Source organism: Balaenoptera borealis, assembly GCF_965194805.1.
Source record: "Balaenoptera borealis genome assembly, chromosome: 6".
Classification (NCBI taxonomy): domain Eukaryota; kingdom Metazoa; phylum Chordata; class Mammalia; order Artiodactyla; family Balaenopteridae; genus Balaenoptera; species Balaenoptera borealis.
The window spans coordinates 68,477,306-68,494,170 of record NC_138863.1 but is presented as its reverse complement, the minus strand read 5'-3'; the positions used below and the strand labels follow the sequence as shown (position 1 = coordinate 68,494,170).

General features: G+C 37.3%; 1 protein-coding gene across 7 annotated transcripts in view; it reads right to left on the bottom strand.

The window, feature by feature from the left end:
• FIGN (fidgetin, microtubule severing factor) overlaps positions 1 to 15,632 on the bottom strand; it is a 130,488-nt gene extending 114,856 nt beyond the window's left edge. For 4 of the 7 annotated variants that reach the window (XR_014245550.1, XR_014245551.1, XM_082395292.1 and 1 more), the window contains exons 1-2: positions 14,744 to 15,632; positions 13,801 to 13,970 (exon numbers count right to left, since the gene is read on the bottom strand). Coding sequence is in view for 2 of the 7 variants with exons in the window: in XM_082395290.1 (XP_082251416.1) it covers positions 13,801 to 13,825 (25 nt within the window). In the remaining 5 variants the exon portion in view is untranslated. The other 3 variants (XR_014245552.1, XM_082395293.1, XM_082395291.1) reach the window with 3 other exon arrangements.
• Positions 15,633 to 16,865: the final 1,233 nt, after the last annotated feature.

The window sequence follows — 16,865 nt, the reverse complement described above, 5'->3', positions numbered from 1 at the left end:
CACACACACACACACACACACACACACAGCTGTATTCACTTGAAATAATTTTGTTTTATTTCAGATTTTAAGCCAAGAGGACAATTATAGCTTCATATTCTTCAAGAATTGCCATGTCTAGACCTAACAAAAAATTCAGTGACTGACAGCTGTCAGCTATGCTTATGAAGGCAAGAGAAAAAAAAGAACAGCAACAAAATAAACTATTGACCACTGACTTTTAACCATGGCTCGTCTTTAGTGACCACCAACTTACATTACTACCCTCTCTGGGAATCACCCTATATATATTTTTCTACAACTAAAGGAAAAATGGCTGATATTTTAGGTGTGAGGAATCTGCATGGATATTTTTATTTATTTACTTTAAAACCCCCCAACTTCCTGATTATAATCAGGTAGAATTTTAAACCTATGTCTTTTAAATCCTCCCTTGATTTAGTTTGGTTGTTGGCAAGCCACCATTATAATGGCTTTACAGTTCAGAGTCGTTACTCTCAATCTCATGGATTTCAACTTACAGTTAAGCAATTTTAACTTGCTTGAAGGGTACTGGTTTCCAGAAAACCAGAAAAGCTAATTTAACAAAGGAACTAAATAGATTGTTGCAGTCAAACTGCAAAAATGCTCTTGCTACTTTCAACCTATTGCTTCACAATCTTTATTATTCTACCTCTAATGTACTATAGTTCTTTAGTACTGAAGCTCTTTGCTGAAGATGCAGTGTTTTCATGCAACTGACCAAACAACATTTGTCCACTGTGGCTCACTTAACAGTGCATCTTTGTAATAATTCAGGTTCAACAATCAGCATTGCAGATATTCTCTTCTACATGGAGTATATGAGATCAACCTAGATTTCAATATGAAGTAGTAAGATAGCATCTAGAACTTTTCAGATTTGAAGAGACCAAATTGGAAGAAAACCAGTGAACTTTCAGTAAAGGTTATAGGTTTCCTTAGTAAAATTGTGTTTTTAGAAGAATGACAATAGAGCCTTTGTTTTTTCTGAGTTCTTTCATGAAGCAATGTGAACAAGTGCTTTTCTCTAGTACATCTATCTTTAGGTTCAAATACACAAATATAAAATAGAAACTTTGTAAAATATTGTTGACTAACACATTACAATTTCAACATTTGCTCAAACTAAATTTCCCTTAGAAAATTTGGTAATGCTATATGCTGTAACGTTAGTGACAGGTTTAAGAAAAAAACTGACCCTTCCACAAACACACAAACCGAGCGGGTGATGCATTTGAACCACTAGAAGACAGGGTCACTGGGTGTAACCCCAGCTAAATTGTTTACTGCCCAGTACTTAGTACAAAATAAATGAATAGTGTCAGACATTAAATACGAAACAAAAGTATGTCAATTAAAGTGTTAACCAAAGACATTCACGAACTAGAGTCAATGAAAGTTATATCAACTGTAGATCAGCTAGTTTGCATCTTACTTCTTATCACCTAAGTACCATCATGTTCCCAAGGAAATGTTTTGAGTACCACCAGGCACATATTTGCACACTGCCTATTTATCAGAGAAAGGACAAAATACAAAGAAATGCCTTTGGAGATGCTGATTTCCCATGTTCAACCGAAGGCTGAATAACCAAGTGTCAATCAACCCTATGTTGTCAAGAAGTTGATTTGGAAGTCTCCACATCTAATGTTTTATGATTCTATACCCTTGAATTTTTCTAACTACAAAAACAAAAGGAAAAAATATTTAAATATGTAAAACATAGTGATTTGAAGCCATGTGTTACTGCCTGTAATCGAAATAGGTTACAGATTTTTGTTAAAGATATCATTATAATGTTCTGTTTTTATAAAATAGTTTAAATGCTCTCCTACCCAGAGATATAGGAGAAAATAGAATAAATGACTGTAAGCCCTTTCTTAGGTATATAATTATAAAACTATTCTTTCAGAAATGTAAGAAGATTGTAAAGTCTTTCTTTAGTAAAGAATACAGAAATTTCATTTTTAAATGAAATACACAATTTTAATATATCTGTTCTTTAAGTACTTTTAGAAGCATCTTCCAGTTTTTTAAAGTAAGATTAATAAAAGATGAACCAAGTGACAGTCTCCTACATTTCTATCGATTCATTTCACCAAACATTTATTGAACACCTATTATAGGTCCTGCTCTGTATACACATGTTGAGGAGATTAAAAATAAAAAATGAATCAGATGTAGTCTGCTCTCAGGAGTTTACAATTTCATAAACGAGAAACACAAATGCCCAGCAATCTATAGAGGAAGAAAAATGATTGAAAGGAGATTTTTTAAGTGATTAAGGAATATCAAGCAGACGTTGAAATGGATCCTCATTAGGGTGGCTCAGGAAGTTTTCAGAGATGATGCAACATTTGAGCTAGATGTCAAAGTCCTGGTAGGTTTTCGACAGGTGGAGGAGAAGAGCATTCCAGGAGGTAAAAAGAAGACGAACAAAGATTAGTTAGGGCTAAAATAAAGAAAAGATGGAGTTGTTTCCAGTTTGATAAACATCCAACTTTCATACTGATCTATAATTTTGACATATTTTTAAAGAGATCTGAAGTCCCTAAATCCATTACTGCTTAAGTTAATCTGCTTGTCAGTCTATTTATATCTCTCACAGGGAGAAAGCACTGGCTAACTAATACTCATCAACTCTCAAGGTATTAGAATTGCTGACACATTTGCTTGTAACCAATTAGTAAGCATATTTAATGAATGGTTACCATCCCTCCTGAAGGGCTTAACAAAGTGATAAATGGTCCTTGAGCTCCCTTCATTATTTCCAAGACAATTTCTGGAGTTTCTTAAAGAGAAACAAAAAATCACTCGGCCACTGGCCACCAGCAAGGTTCCAAGTGACTCAAGCTCACTAGTCGATGATCAAGCAATCATGGATTACATAGAACTGGAAAATAATCTTAAGAGTCATTGGATGAACCCTCCTTTGAGGTTCAAAGAGGTTGAAGGACTTACCCAAGGTCACAAACATGATAGACTGTTGGCATCTGCTGCTGTCACCATTGTCACTTTCCTGAGGTACTCTTACCAGCATGGTGGCAATGTTCCTAAAATTCTTCATAGATTGTTGTTGAACTTTAGCCAGATAGTGAACTATCTCTAGTACATATCATGAGTACATTCCATTCTAAATAGATGTCTCTATTTTTGTGACTTCAAACCGGGAAGAATGAAGTTTTTAAAATTAAAACTTAAAGCAAAAAGTTTAAGAGCTCATGAAATGTATAAATTTTTGGTTCAGCGAAGTGATTCTCAATCTTAACTTTACATTAGAATCACTGGGGTAGAAAAAGAAAAAGAAATTGGTCATCCCCCAAAACTTCCATCTAACTGGTCTGAGGTGGGGCTTTGGCAAATTTTGTTTGGTTTGGTTTGGTTTTGGTCATTAACATACAGCTAGCATTTACAGGGTAGATACAGAATTTATCATCAAACTATGCTCAAATCAAATTAAATCATATATCTATCTACTTTAATGATTTGACTTCTATAATGGCAATAAATGCATTATTTCCCAAAAAGAGGTCTTAAAAAAGATATAGCCTAATCCTCAGTAGATGTTCTCCCATAACTTCATTTGAGACATAACCAAATTGAGTATGTGAGGGAGAAGAAAGAGTCTAAGAGTAATATGAATCATCTTTAAAGGCATGTGTATTTTTTACACTTTTTTCAAATTATAAGGAAGAAAAGGGGGTATAGTTCTTTTAATTTGGGTTATCACAGATCCCATATATCCAAGATTTGGTATAGAACTTGCCATTTTAAAAAAGAAGAATATAATTTGTTTAGATAGTGCTGTGTGCTAATTAATGTGCACTAGTCACTAATTCCTAACAAATGAGGTTTTCTCACATAATTATATTCGGATTTGATTTTTTAAATTGCCAACCTCATTTTTAGCAACAGCTACATGAAAACAGCCCTTACCATTAGTTTCCTTAACAACATCCCTAATTTTTTTTGCCTTTAGCTATTTCCTCATTCCTACAAGTGGTCTTTCACCCTCTGTCCATGCCAAAAAATGCTGCTACACTTTCCTCCTAGTACACAGCCCAATAACCTCTTAATTAATTCAAGCTACCTCCTCATGATCTAAATATCATATTCCAGTGGCTCAAGTGAAATTTGATTTTCCAGCTGATAAAGTAAAAAACAGCCCTACAGATAAATACTAGAAAGAAAAAAGAAAAAGAAAGAGAAAAAAATCTCAGCCCCTCAAAACAGTACACAGGTATGGGTAAGAATGAATTCCAGGAGCAGGAAGATGGATGAGACAGCAAGGTTTCTGGTGAGTTTGCAAACAGCAAAACAGATAGAAAACCATTCCCGCACTGGCCTCAAGCACAAGGACACCTGCAAAGTTGGCTATTAGAATTTATAGATAAATATTTTGAAAATATGTATTTAGGTACACATGTACATTACAATTATACACCAGCAACACCTCCTAGATTGTAGCTTAGTAGTAGTGGCATTTTGATATAGTAGCATAGATTTCAAGGAAATGGAATTATATTGGGGTAAAATTGGGGATTTTTGCTCATCATTATAAACAAACCTATACCACAGGTTGTACTATTCTGAGTATTTTTAAAAATAAACAATACAAAATAGTTTCCTGTAAGGTCTTTTTAATTTGATGCTACAACAAAATAAAACAAGACACAAATCAAAAAACAAACAAAACAAGTATTAGTGCATTGTATGCACTCATTGAGGACTTATTAAAAGAACATAGCATAATAAAGAACTTCCAATATTAGATTTTTTCCTAATACTTTTACAGCTTAAACATTATTGATAGAGATTTCACCCACAGTAAAAAAAAAAAAAAAAGAAAGAAAAGAAAACAAAAAACCAAACAAAAAATCCCAAAAGGGATTTTGCATACGTACAGATTTTTTCTCTCTAGAAAGATACTACTCAGTCTAAACACCTATTTCTGAATAAGATTATCTAGTCCTACTATCTTACCATCCATAAGTAAATTAGTTGATTAGTTGATTGGTACTCTTAGAATTACATAAAATATATTTTTCCAATTAGGGAACACTTATATTCTTAGTACATTTTAAATCTTCCCATAGAAGGAACAAGTGCTGTTCAATTCTTAGTACATTTAAAATCTTCCCATAGAAAGAACAAGTGCTGTAGGCGTATAAAGGTCCTTCTCGTTTGTCAGACAAGGACTCAGGCCAGGCAGGGTCCCAGTGTCTACATTTCGGTCATATCAGTATTCTCCTAAAAAATGTTGCTTAATTTTCTGAATAATGCAAGCGAAGATCTCTCTTTAAAGAACGTGATACCAACACGATTGGAGTGGAACACCATGGTAAGAGGGGGTGGCGATTAGACCCATATTTTTTGTAAGTGGGGTCGAAAATTGACTCCAGATTTGTGACTCATGAACGGAAAGTCAGTTTTAATACAGATGTGCTTTAAAAAGTAAAAATGGCTATTATTCTTAACAAGTTACATATTGAGTATTATTCTTTAAAAATGACTCATAAAATATCTTTTTAAGTACTTAAAGTCATGATTATGTTCTACTCTTTTACTTCTGCTTGAATGTAATTTTTCATTTTCCAGGAAAGGACACATTTTCTAAGTAACCCCGTTAACCTAATTACTCATAAAGAAATACCAAAAGCATCCCTGACATCAATACCTTCACAAAGAAATGTATCTGTGCACGTGCACAAGAGCATCTTCCATTTAGATAATCAAAACTGTAATTTTTACTTAAAAGACTCTTTTAGATCCATGTAATTCCTGGCAGTAAAATTTATCACAAGCACTTAAATTGTGCAAACAGTAAGACTGTCCTATTCATATCCTTATTTCTTCACATATTTAAATCCAAAAGTATTAACTGTTAAGCTTAAAAGACTAATAGGACTCTGTTTATTTTATAGTATTTGTTTGATCTTAAATGCGTATTGTAATGAAAATGCCTTCAATCTTAAAGGAAACTTTTATCCTACTCAGAATAATTATCTTGTAAGATTAAAATCAGTGAATCATACCTAATTAAGATTTATAATTTAGCATCATTCAGGTATATGATCTAAGAGAAAGAGTTTATAATCTTAACTTCAATTTGAAATGGAAAGGGAGAAGAAGTGAATAAAAGGGAAATGAACAGCTGTTTGGGGCATAAGGATGCACTAATATTGCCACGTATTTACCCAGATTCCTAGTTTAAATCTTTTTTAAAGCTAAACAACTAATATGAAAACACAACATACTAAAGGATAGGAGTAAGGTGGGAAAAGATGGTTCCCAAATTAAATTATACTACTAGAATTTGTAGATAGGTTATACAACATAGAATATTTAAACATATGCATTGTGGCTAACTACCTCTTAAAAAAATTCAAGTTTACAATGTCTTTAATGCAAAAGATTTCTAAACTGTGGGGTGAATTTATAATTAAATGGGACACTGTTGTAATAGTTATTTCCAATCCTTTCATTAAAGTACATGTCAACTGAGAGAGCAATGCCTTGGTATTACACAGGGCAAAGATTTTTCTTCTTAGAAGGTCTCATATATAGGATTTCTCTCCACCAAGACTAACGAGGCATTCAAAATAAGTTAGGTTTTTCTCTTTCTTCAGAAATATCTTTAAAGCTCGCTCCCCCCCATCAGTCTTGGATTACATAAAAGAATAGTTACTTTTCTGAGCTCTTTGATATTGTTCTTCCTGGCAGAGTCATCTGATGTGGGAAATATCTTTTGAAAATAAATGGTGCAACTTCAAGTACACTCAGATCCATTACTTGCTGGACATTCCATCGTATCTGAAAAAGCCGCTTGACTTCAAAATTTAGTTTTAGGGATCTCAATATGAAGCTTGATCTCATTGAGAAGTATCTTGGGAAGCAACAATGTAAACGTTTTATCCACCCATCAAGTAGACTGTTCAAACCAAGGCGGAAAGGAGCCACAGATGGTGACTACATTTTTCAGGGGGAAGGGGATTGTTCTGGTTTAAGTTCAGAAACGAAGTTCACCGTTTGAATATAACATCCTGCAAAGTTAATGTTACTGCAAGAGTTACTTTTCATATTTAACACAGCTGTCACCACATGTTTATACAGCTACAATGCCACTTCCTAATGTCAAAATATCAATATTGCTGCTACTATAACAAGGTAATTATCTTTGTGTTTGCCCATCTTCCCTGACTCAATGAGTTGTGCTTTTATTTCTCAATGGTCAGAATTTTCTATATTTTTAGATAACTTAAGATTCTACATTAAAAACATTTATTTCACTTGTGCCTGAAACTTAGGTGGCATAGCGGTACAAAGCAACAGAGAAACTCTCAGGCTCTTATTTCAAATCTTAGTAAAATCCTCCCACCCTAATCGTTCTGTGCCTGGGGAATACATATTTAAGTATGTACCTGCCTGCAAACAATTACAAAACAGAGTTGCTTTTAAGAATATCTGCACAAAAATTCAGGTGATATAGGGGAGCACATCAGGCAAAAGCCAACGTAAGATAAAGGCAAAGATTTCAGTCACCAGTTCACGTATAGAAAGAGCAGAAGATACCTAATGGTCCATTTTCCCACCGAGGCTCTTACTCAACAACCACTAGCATCTCTTTAGGCAGAGGCACGTGGAATCACTGTGGACTGGTCAGTCTCCACGTAGGAAACCCAGTGACTTCCACAAGGTTTGTGGGTAATGAAGGCAGGGCCTGCTTCATTGCCCTGCGACCTGGACAGGCCCATAGGTCTCCCACAGAGAAGGGCCCTGCACTGGGTTTAATCTTCTGCTCTTGCTGTCTTGAACTCTTAATAATTTTTGAACAAGGTGCCCCACATTTTAATTTTGCACCAAGCCCAGAAATTATGTAGCCAGCCCTAGGTGAAGGTGACAATGTGTGTTGACGGTAAGGATCATAAATCAGAAGAATTGTAAAAAGTTTACAGCAACATCTGGAAACCCATGGCTGTACATTATACTACTTTAAAATTATTATTTTGAATGTTACTGTTTCCATGAATAATATTTCCTAAAACCAAAGCATGAAAGCAGAGGTCACTCATTCTCAGATGGGTTTACTGTCATAAGTATATGGCATTTAATCAATTGTCAGTTGCTTAAAAAGCATCCAATTGACATAAGGCAAACATTAGATGGGGGGGAGGTGTGTGTTTGTTTTTGTTTTTTTTTGATGAGTAAAGTAAAATTCAGTTTCTGTTCTCTTGCCTGCAATATATACACAAGTGGAATGGAATAAATGTATAAATTACCAGCCGAAGTAAAAACTCATAAGCAAGGAACTGGGTAAAGGTATTCTCAATGTTAAGATATTGGGGAAAAGAAAACATACATTTTATAAGTATTTTACATGATGTTTTCTACTAGTAAGGAAATGCTTTTTGTAAGTTATAAATCACTTACTCATATGAAAATAAGAACAAAATCCTAACAAGAAGCAAACTTTCCAATCTTACTTAAAAAATACTTTCTAAAAAAAGATTTCCCAACTAAAAAGTATAAATACTTAAGCCAGGTTGCAGGGTAAAAAAAGTTTAACCTTGGGCCTTCATATGATAAATCATGCATTTCTACTTTCAAGATGTATCAGTTTCAAAAATGATTGCAAGCGGTAATGCTGTCAATGCTTTGTGAAAGTCATAGTAGCTCAAATATAAGCAAACATATCCATTTATACATAGACTCAACATAAATACTTCTGCACCGAAATTCTCCTTTGAATTCACTGCTTCTAGTATACTCTGAAAGCACAGCCCACCATATGCAATGTTAAGCACAGTGTCAATATTCAAGTAACAAGACAACAAGCAGATTTGTTGCATAAAGTATGTAAATATTATTAACAGAAACTGCCATATGATATCTCGTGTCTGGATGGCTTCTGATCACCTATCTCTTCTGCCTCCTCAGTCTCCTAACTAAGACTGTCGTCAACAGGTACGGCGCACTCGTGTGCCGTGCTGAGGCAGAGCTCCTGAGCTGGCAGCTGTGCTGCTGCCCTGAGGAAGCTTTGCATACCCACCTGCTTTTGATTTGCTTCCAACTTATCAGTACAATTTATTTTTATCATATTCTTGCCTACCTTTTATTTCCACTATCTGCATTTCTTGCAGTAAGCATCCCTCAAGTACAACTGCCATTTAAATGATAACACCAAAAATATCAAAAGGATCAGTAATCAGCAATCATGTTTCAAAGCAGCTAGGCTTGAAATTTCTACCATAAGTTAAATGAAAAAGCTGATAAAAGTTCAAGTTTAGGGAAAAAAAAGGAAGAAAATTACAAAATCCAACCATGACAAGCACTTGCTAAACAGGCATTTATTTGCAGTCTTTAAAAAAAAAGTCTTTCATTTTAATAGATTTTTTAAAAAATTAGCTATAATCTGTTATGTGTGTGAGACAGAAAGAGAAAGAGAAAGAGTTAATTGAAAGGTGGAATAATTTTTGGACTTGAAGTCTTCCAAGTAGTACCCCCAAAAAATTTCTAAGTTCAATTGATTTTAAAACATTAACTCTTGTATATCTCCAAAGAGACACTTATATTACATTTTTTTAATTGAAAGAAAAAAATTGCATTGCCACTTGTTTATTCTCGTTTATCAGTGACCAAAGATTAAAAAGCAGATATGCTGATTAATCATGTCTTATCGATCAGTAGCATACTTCAGTATTTCACACAAATGTCTGCAGAACAATTTCTCCCAGTCAAAAATTTATAAATCGATTTAAATTCCTGGTAATTAAAATTATTAGCTCTACAAAAATAAATGTACTTTACAAATGAAGTACATGAAATTTGTACTCAAGAATATCAAAAGCAAAACAGCAAACATTTCTATCAAACCAAGGTTCTAAGAACAAACTAGAAAGTACAAAACATAAAAGCCTGCAATTGTTTCAAATACACCTAGCAATTCTGCTGATTTTGGACCATTAAAACTGATTACTTAATTAGGCAATCATTCAAGGCATCCAAACACTCACAGCCAAATACAGGGAATTATTAGCATAGCCGTCTTCACCTTGAGATGAAAATTCTGAAAAATGTTGCAGACACTTAAACTTTCAGGATCTGTCCCCATGCGTAAACTAAGCAAAATACTAAATTCTAAAAGGTGACATGCCAAAGCTCAGGAAAAAAAGAATTTACCTCTAATTATACTGCTCATGTGTTTTTTTTTCAGGTGGCTAATATTTTAAACTACCTTAGAAACGTCAAGTTATAATACAGATGGTCTCTAGATTCTTGGAAGTACTACTCCCTTTCTCCCCTCTGGTCATACTCTTGTACTAGCTAAAAGTAATTAACAAAAATTTTGCCCTCTTGTATGACTATCAGAAGTGCCAGCCTCCAAAGTTCCTGCCTAACATGAATAAAAACAACAGAAAGATTTTCTATTTATGGAAAAGTAAAAAAGTACTGGAAACTCAACCGCAGGAGTCTTTAATATAACTGAGGAAAAAACTCTATGTTTTCACTCAGAGACATTTTTAAGAATTTCACTGATTCGGTGCAGTCAGGAAAAAGAAAAATATTCCATTTTCAAAAAAGACGGTTCCTGAAATAATTCTAAAGTGACCCTATAAACTGTCTTTTTAGGAGAAGAAAAAAGAAAGTCAACTCACACATACAGCTTCCAAACAGAAGTCTTACCCTCTTCCAGGAAAACAACAATGAGACTTTATTACCCTGCTATGATTCTTTCATTTCAGACATGATTAATTAGCAAGTATTACACTTCCCAAAACTCCCACCACACTCTTTGTGATCCATCAGCCTAGTTGTTGATAGACCCATGTGAAATAGCAAGTAGCCACCAGCAGTAAAAGACAAGTATCCAAAAACTCTATTTCAAAGAAGGAACAACTCTCTCCTAGCTTTGCCTCCCAAAATGAAACAAGCTGCTTTTAACTGCTTTCACGAAAAAAAATTTTTTTCTTAAGTTGGTCATTTTCTTAATAATACCGTTTAAAATTCAAATAATGCATGCAACATATTCAATATTTAAGAATACATGGCATATTTAATCTGCTACCTACCTATATTTTTAAGCTGAAATTCTGAAAGACTTGTGAGTTCCTATAGTTTATATTGATAATGATCCACATGCACAGTTAATAAACAATAAAGATGATGCGAGCAAGCATGTTTTGGGAAATGGTTTTCATAGGAAAAAATGTTTCTTCCCCCACTAAAAGCTATTATGTCACACATGTAATGAAGATGCGAAACAGAAATACAGGACTAAAAGGCAACACGAAGAGAAGAGAGCCACTATACAATCTGAGTGAATGAAAACTCTGATTCTCTGTATATTGTTCTAAAACACTGTTTCAACATAATTTTCCCTTTAAAACAATCATTTTCAAAATGTCCATGTGAACCAAGAATCTGGCCATAACTGAATGTACTATAAATATGTATTTGAACAACTGTCAATTTATAAAGGCTGGGGTTTCCTCTTAAACCTTTCAACTGTTATGTCCAAAAAACTTCACACATAGTACAATACTAATAAATAGATCTTGTTGGTCCCAGGAAACATTTTTAAAAATCTATTCTGGTCAAAATATCCTTGCTTTTTTTTCTGTTGTATTAAATTTAGGATCAAAAACATCAAAGCAGCTTCCACCTCGGACCTAACTTTTAGAGGATCAATGTGACAAGGCAGTCCCTGATAGATGTTTCTCTTGATAAACGACTTGTTCAAAAGAGACATTGTAGCTTTCATTTCCTGACCACAACACACTTTTAATTTGCAACAGCAGAGCTGCCAGAGTGTGAACCCTTGCCCACTTTCCAGCCTTTTAGGTTTGTAGCTCTGGTTCCTATAGGCCACACATTTGAGACAAACAAAATCTAAAAATAATCAGAGTAATAGAATTACAAAACAGGAGCCACTTATGCCACTCTATACATATGCACAAGAGTCTACTTTATAGATTACATATAAACTTTGCCTCTGCAGAATTCTAGTGTATAAAAACAAGCTTCCTGAATGAATATCACTTGCACAACTGGGCATTTAAACACAGAGGGAAATAAATTATGTGACTATTATTTAATAGTAAGCAGAGACTGGGGGGGGGCAGTAATTTATACACTTAAATCTGCTGTTAAATGTTGTGAATTATATGATTGCCTACCCCAACGTGTTTTTTACATATTACTGCAATAATTACTATTACTACTACCCAGAAATCACATTTAAGTATCAATACGGTGAACAGTCAAACCATCCAATTTCTGTTCTCAGCACATTGTCCGAGCTCCGATTTAAAATTTATAAATGTAATATCCTCCTCATCACAGGCAGCAGCCCAATCTGCTCTGAATATATATTACAGCTTTAACATCACAGAGGGAAATCGCCCATCTGGCAATCCCATTCGCTCCAACAGCTCCGGGGGAAAAAAGCTGTGCTCTCTCCTCCTTAAAACATTTCTCAGGGCAAATTATGTGCATCTAAAATAAACAGTCTTCTTATTGATCGCTTCAAAGTCAACAAGTTCCAAATGCAAAATTCAATCAAATCCTTCCTATCATGTAAGAGCGGTGTGTGTTTAGCTCAACAGTCACCAGAGTCCAACCAGAAGTGTCTGTCGCGCATCGGCTCTTATAGTCCCTTTCCTTGTATTCACATTTGTGTTATGAGAGAGCAGTAACCACGGCCACATTACAGACCCCTGGCAGCTATCCCCACTGCTATTTCTTTCTTTCATATTCTCCCTTTCCTCCTTTCTCTCTTTTCAGGGTGAATGCATGGTGGTGGGGTATAATACGTAACAAAAACAAAAACAAAAAAAATTTTTAAGTGGACATATCCTTTGGTTATGCAAAATACTTTTAAACATCTTTTTGTTGTTTCTCCCTCCTAGTCTTAATTGAATATCACAAAGTGTACACACGGTCACAAGAGCTATTGAAAACCCCCTCTCACTCCATTTATCTGACCTCTTTTTTTTTTTTTTTTTTGGTAAAGAAAGAGGAAAGAGAGATTTCAAACAAAGTCAATTTCAGTGCCTGCTTATTTAATTCTGTCACAGGTTAAAAGTAAAAAGCGCTGACAGGCAGACAAGTGAATGGCAAGGAAAAAAACAAAACAAAACCCTACCACTGTTCCTTAAAAGTCATTAAGGGCTTTAAGCAATCAAAATACATTTTTTATTTTCATGTAAAAGATATCCCTTCACTCACCCACCCCCCCAAAAAAAAAACACACTCAGAAGAAGTGATTACTCCACAAAGTGCAATCATTGAGAGAGCAGAGAGTCAAATTGCATTAATAGATTGAGAAAAAAAAATTTCATCCACTTCTGTCTGTGTACATATATACATACACTTTCATTAGTAAGCAGTCTTTCCCCGCACTCCCGCCCTCTCCCCTCTCCAACCCAGCCCCCTCCCCAAAAAAACTGCACACTGAGTTTAACTAATTTACATACCATTTGACTTCAGCGGTTATATAGTGCATTACTAGTAACATGCAACTTTGGGATTACAGCTAAAACCGATAAAGGTGGACTCCAGCAATCTATTAATCAAAACTGAAATATACAAACAAGCGATAGCAAAAGCAAACAAGCATTTTGACAGATTAAAATATACATTATACATATATATATTTTAAAAGGAATTATATATCATGAGCAGCTCCTTCCCAAGCAGAGCCTTCAGTGGTTTTATCATGCTATTTAATTTGTCTTTCCTATTTAGATGCAAAGGAAGTAAATTCCAAAACTGACATACCATAAACACTGGTGCTACTGATCATTTCTTGCTGGCAGCACAAAAAGCTGAATTGGATTTCTCACAAGCAGGAATTCCAAAGGTTGCTTTTCATTAAAGCCACTTTTCCTCTCAGCTATCAAATGTCACTGCCTTGAAACGTGGGCCCTTTCGTCAGGTATTCATTTAACCTACATGCATATAATTAAGGGGGAAAGCAACATCAACAAAAAGGGGATCTCAGATCACAGGAGAAGAAAGAAAGGAAAAAAAGCACATGACCAGGAATGCAAGTCCATGTCAATTTCACTCACTCCCATTGAAACTAACAAGAGCTCCGGGGAGGACGGTAATAGGATCAGTGGATTGTATATACCATTAAATTATACATCTTTCTCTCCCGTTCCTTGCCAACAATACGCCCACCACGCTGTACCCCCTCCAAGATGATGTGCTTACATTTTTCTGCAACCGATCTTCTGACATATTCACGTTCCTCCAGCCACGAGATTGTAATTTAACCTCAACTTTCTGTGTGTGCAAGATTCTTATTTACACTTCTTATTTACTTAGAAGTTAGTTCCCGAAGAAAGTCTAGCCCCACCCTATGGCTCCGCTTTCTTATTTTTTATATTCGAAGTAAAAAAGATAGTAATAAGTAAGCCCAATATAGCGGAAAACGAGGTTCTTGCAATCGCGAACTCTTAATCCCACACTATTGTTACAATGATTAAGCAGCAAAAATATGCATTATAATGTTTCAGGGCTACTTTGTACAGAGAAATTAGACAGCAGGTTGGCGTACAGAATAGAAACGAGTGCAAATTAAATTTAATGTTTACGGCACAACTCGAAGATCTCTTTTCATTACGGTCTTGGATTTATTTATAGTCTTTAAAAATTAAACAAACAAAAACAAAAACAAATTTAAACAGCTGGTGGAAAACTACGAAGCTCCTCTTACCTGAACGCGCGGAGCGAAAACCCGATAGGTTAGCGTAGCATCGATCCGATGTGTTTGCTGATGAATGGAAGCTAGGGTTAAGTGAAGGTGCCTATGATTTGAAATCATTCCAAGTTTTTGAAGGGAAGACGGACTGCAGCCTCTGCCATGTTGGAATTTCAAACCCAAAACAGCTGCTTGGAAGGAGCCAGCATGCCAGAGGCTGGGCGCAGGCGCAGAGCGCCGCCGAGCCAAATTCAAATCACTTTCACACTAAGAGCCAAAGATCAGTTTTCAAAGGAGAGAGGGAGAAAGAGACGGAGGCTGCCGCGAGGGAGAGAAGACGGGAGGCAGTGGCGAGAGGCGGGCAGTGGAGAGAGACGGGCAGCGGCAGGACCGGGAGGGAGAGGGAGAGGCGCACGGAGCCCGCGGAGCTGGAGGGGGAGAAAGGAGGCGGGAGGCGAGCGGCGAGCGAGCTAGAGACGCGCCAGAGATTCATGGGCAGGGAGGGCTCAATGGCCGCGCCGCGCCGGCCGGCCGGCCGCTCGGGTCATGTTACACGGCCGGGGCCGCGGCGGCCGCCCAGCCTCGCCAACGCGCTCACGCGGCCCGGAGGGGGCCCCGAGGTCATGATTACGAGCGCGGGGACCGGGAGCTCTGGCGGCCCGCACTCTCAGGCGGCCCGACCTGGGGAAAGGGGAGCGACGCCTCGGGAGGGAAGGGGCCTTTCTTTCCCACGCGTGGCCGGCCGGCCCTGGCGCTCCTAACCCGCCTTAAAGGGCTCTCCGGCACGCCGCCCCTCCCCGCCCGCTCCAGGCCCTCTCGACAGCTGCGGCCGGTTCAGCCTTCCCCACCCCCAAGACTCGCGCACAGGACGGGATCTGGCCCAGAGAGCCGGGACCTCGCCCGCGCTCTCCCCTGGGCCCCCAGCACCAGCCAGAAAATGACTTTATCTGCCAAGAGGAGGCAACTTCGGGGCGGGGGGGGGGGGGGCGGGAATCCGAATTAACCCAGCTCCCCTCCCCCGCTGCCCTGTGAATCAATAAAATCCGGAGTGGCTAGGTGTGCGGTCCACTCTTCCGCTCTCTGGCTCCCCTCCCTACCTCCCCCAGGCGGCTCGGGCAGGGGAAAGCAGCGCCCGGGGGCCCCTGGGGCGGGCGGCTGGTGCGCAGGCACAGACGTTAGGCTTCTGCTTTCCCAGCCCCCTTCTATGGAGCAATCTAGGGACCCAGGAGTGGGAAGAGAGTAGGGGCTTTGTGGCGCTGAGAGCTGAAGAAGAATGAAATGTGCAGTTGAGTGTGTTGCTGCATCCCAGGGAGCGATGCAGCGCTGATTGTCTGTTGCTGAGATAGCCTTTTGTTCGGAACATAAGGTTTAAGAAACACGCACACGTTTTCTGGGGTCTCTTGTTAGATGTAAATGTGCTGCATCCAGACGCTTACTATGCAGTGTAAGCTCAGTTGGTTTACTAATCACCCCGCCCCACCCCCAAACAACCAGAATCATTTGAATGGGAACCTCATTCAGACTTCTAGGCTGCGAGTATTGCCTTCCACCTATTTCATTCTAGACTAGCCAACCATCCAACTGAGATAATAAAGCAAAACAATAACATTTGATCATGATGTCTACGAGATAATGTGCCCGGCAAAGTTCTTTAGAAATTGTAATGAGGAAGAGAGTGAGTGGGTAATAATTTCTCTTCGTTTATATTACATAGGACTTTAATAGATAAACGGTAAGTTTATACTCTGGCCTGGTGGACATCCGGTCCTCTATATTTCAAATAAGCTAAGAATGAAAGAGGCAAATTAAATATTGGACCAGGAGCCCATCAAGCTGAAAATGTTATCTGTGAAGGCTGGAACTGAAAATATACTTGTTTAGGACTGACCCTCCTCATAACAAACGGTATTCACATTTCCCCCTGCTTCTCTGCTATAGATTTAATAGACTAAATTGCAGCTCTCCAGATGATGAAATGCAGCTTTTAAAATACACCAACTATATACTGCGAAATTAATTTCATTCTCCTTCTGTGATTTTCTTACCTTACGGATAGCTATTGAATGGATGCACTTAGCTAACCCAAGAGAAAGAAAAATGATTTTAGTTAAATCTAGGTAGTTGACAGAATTTAAAA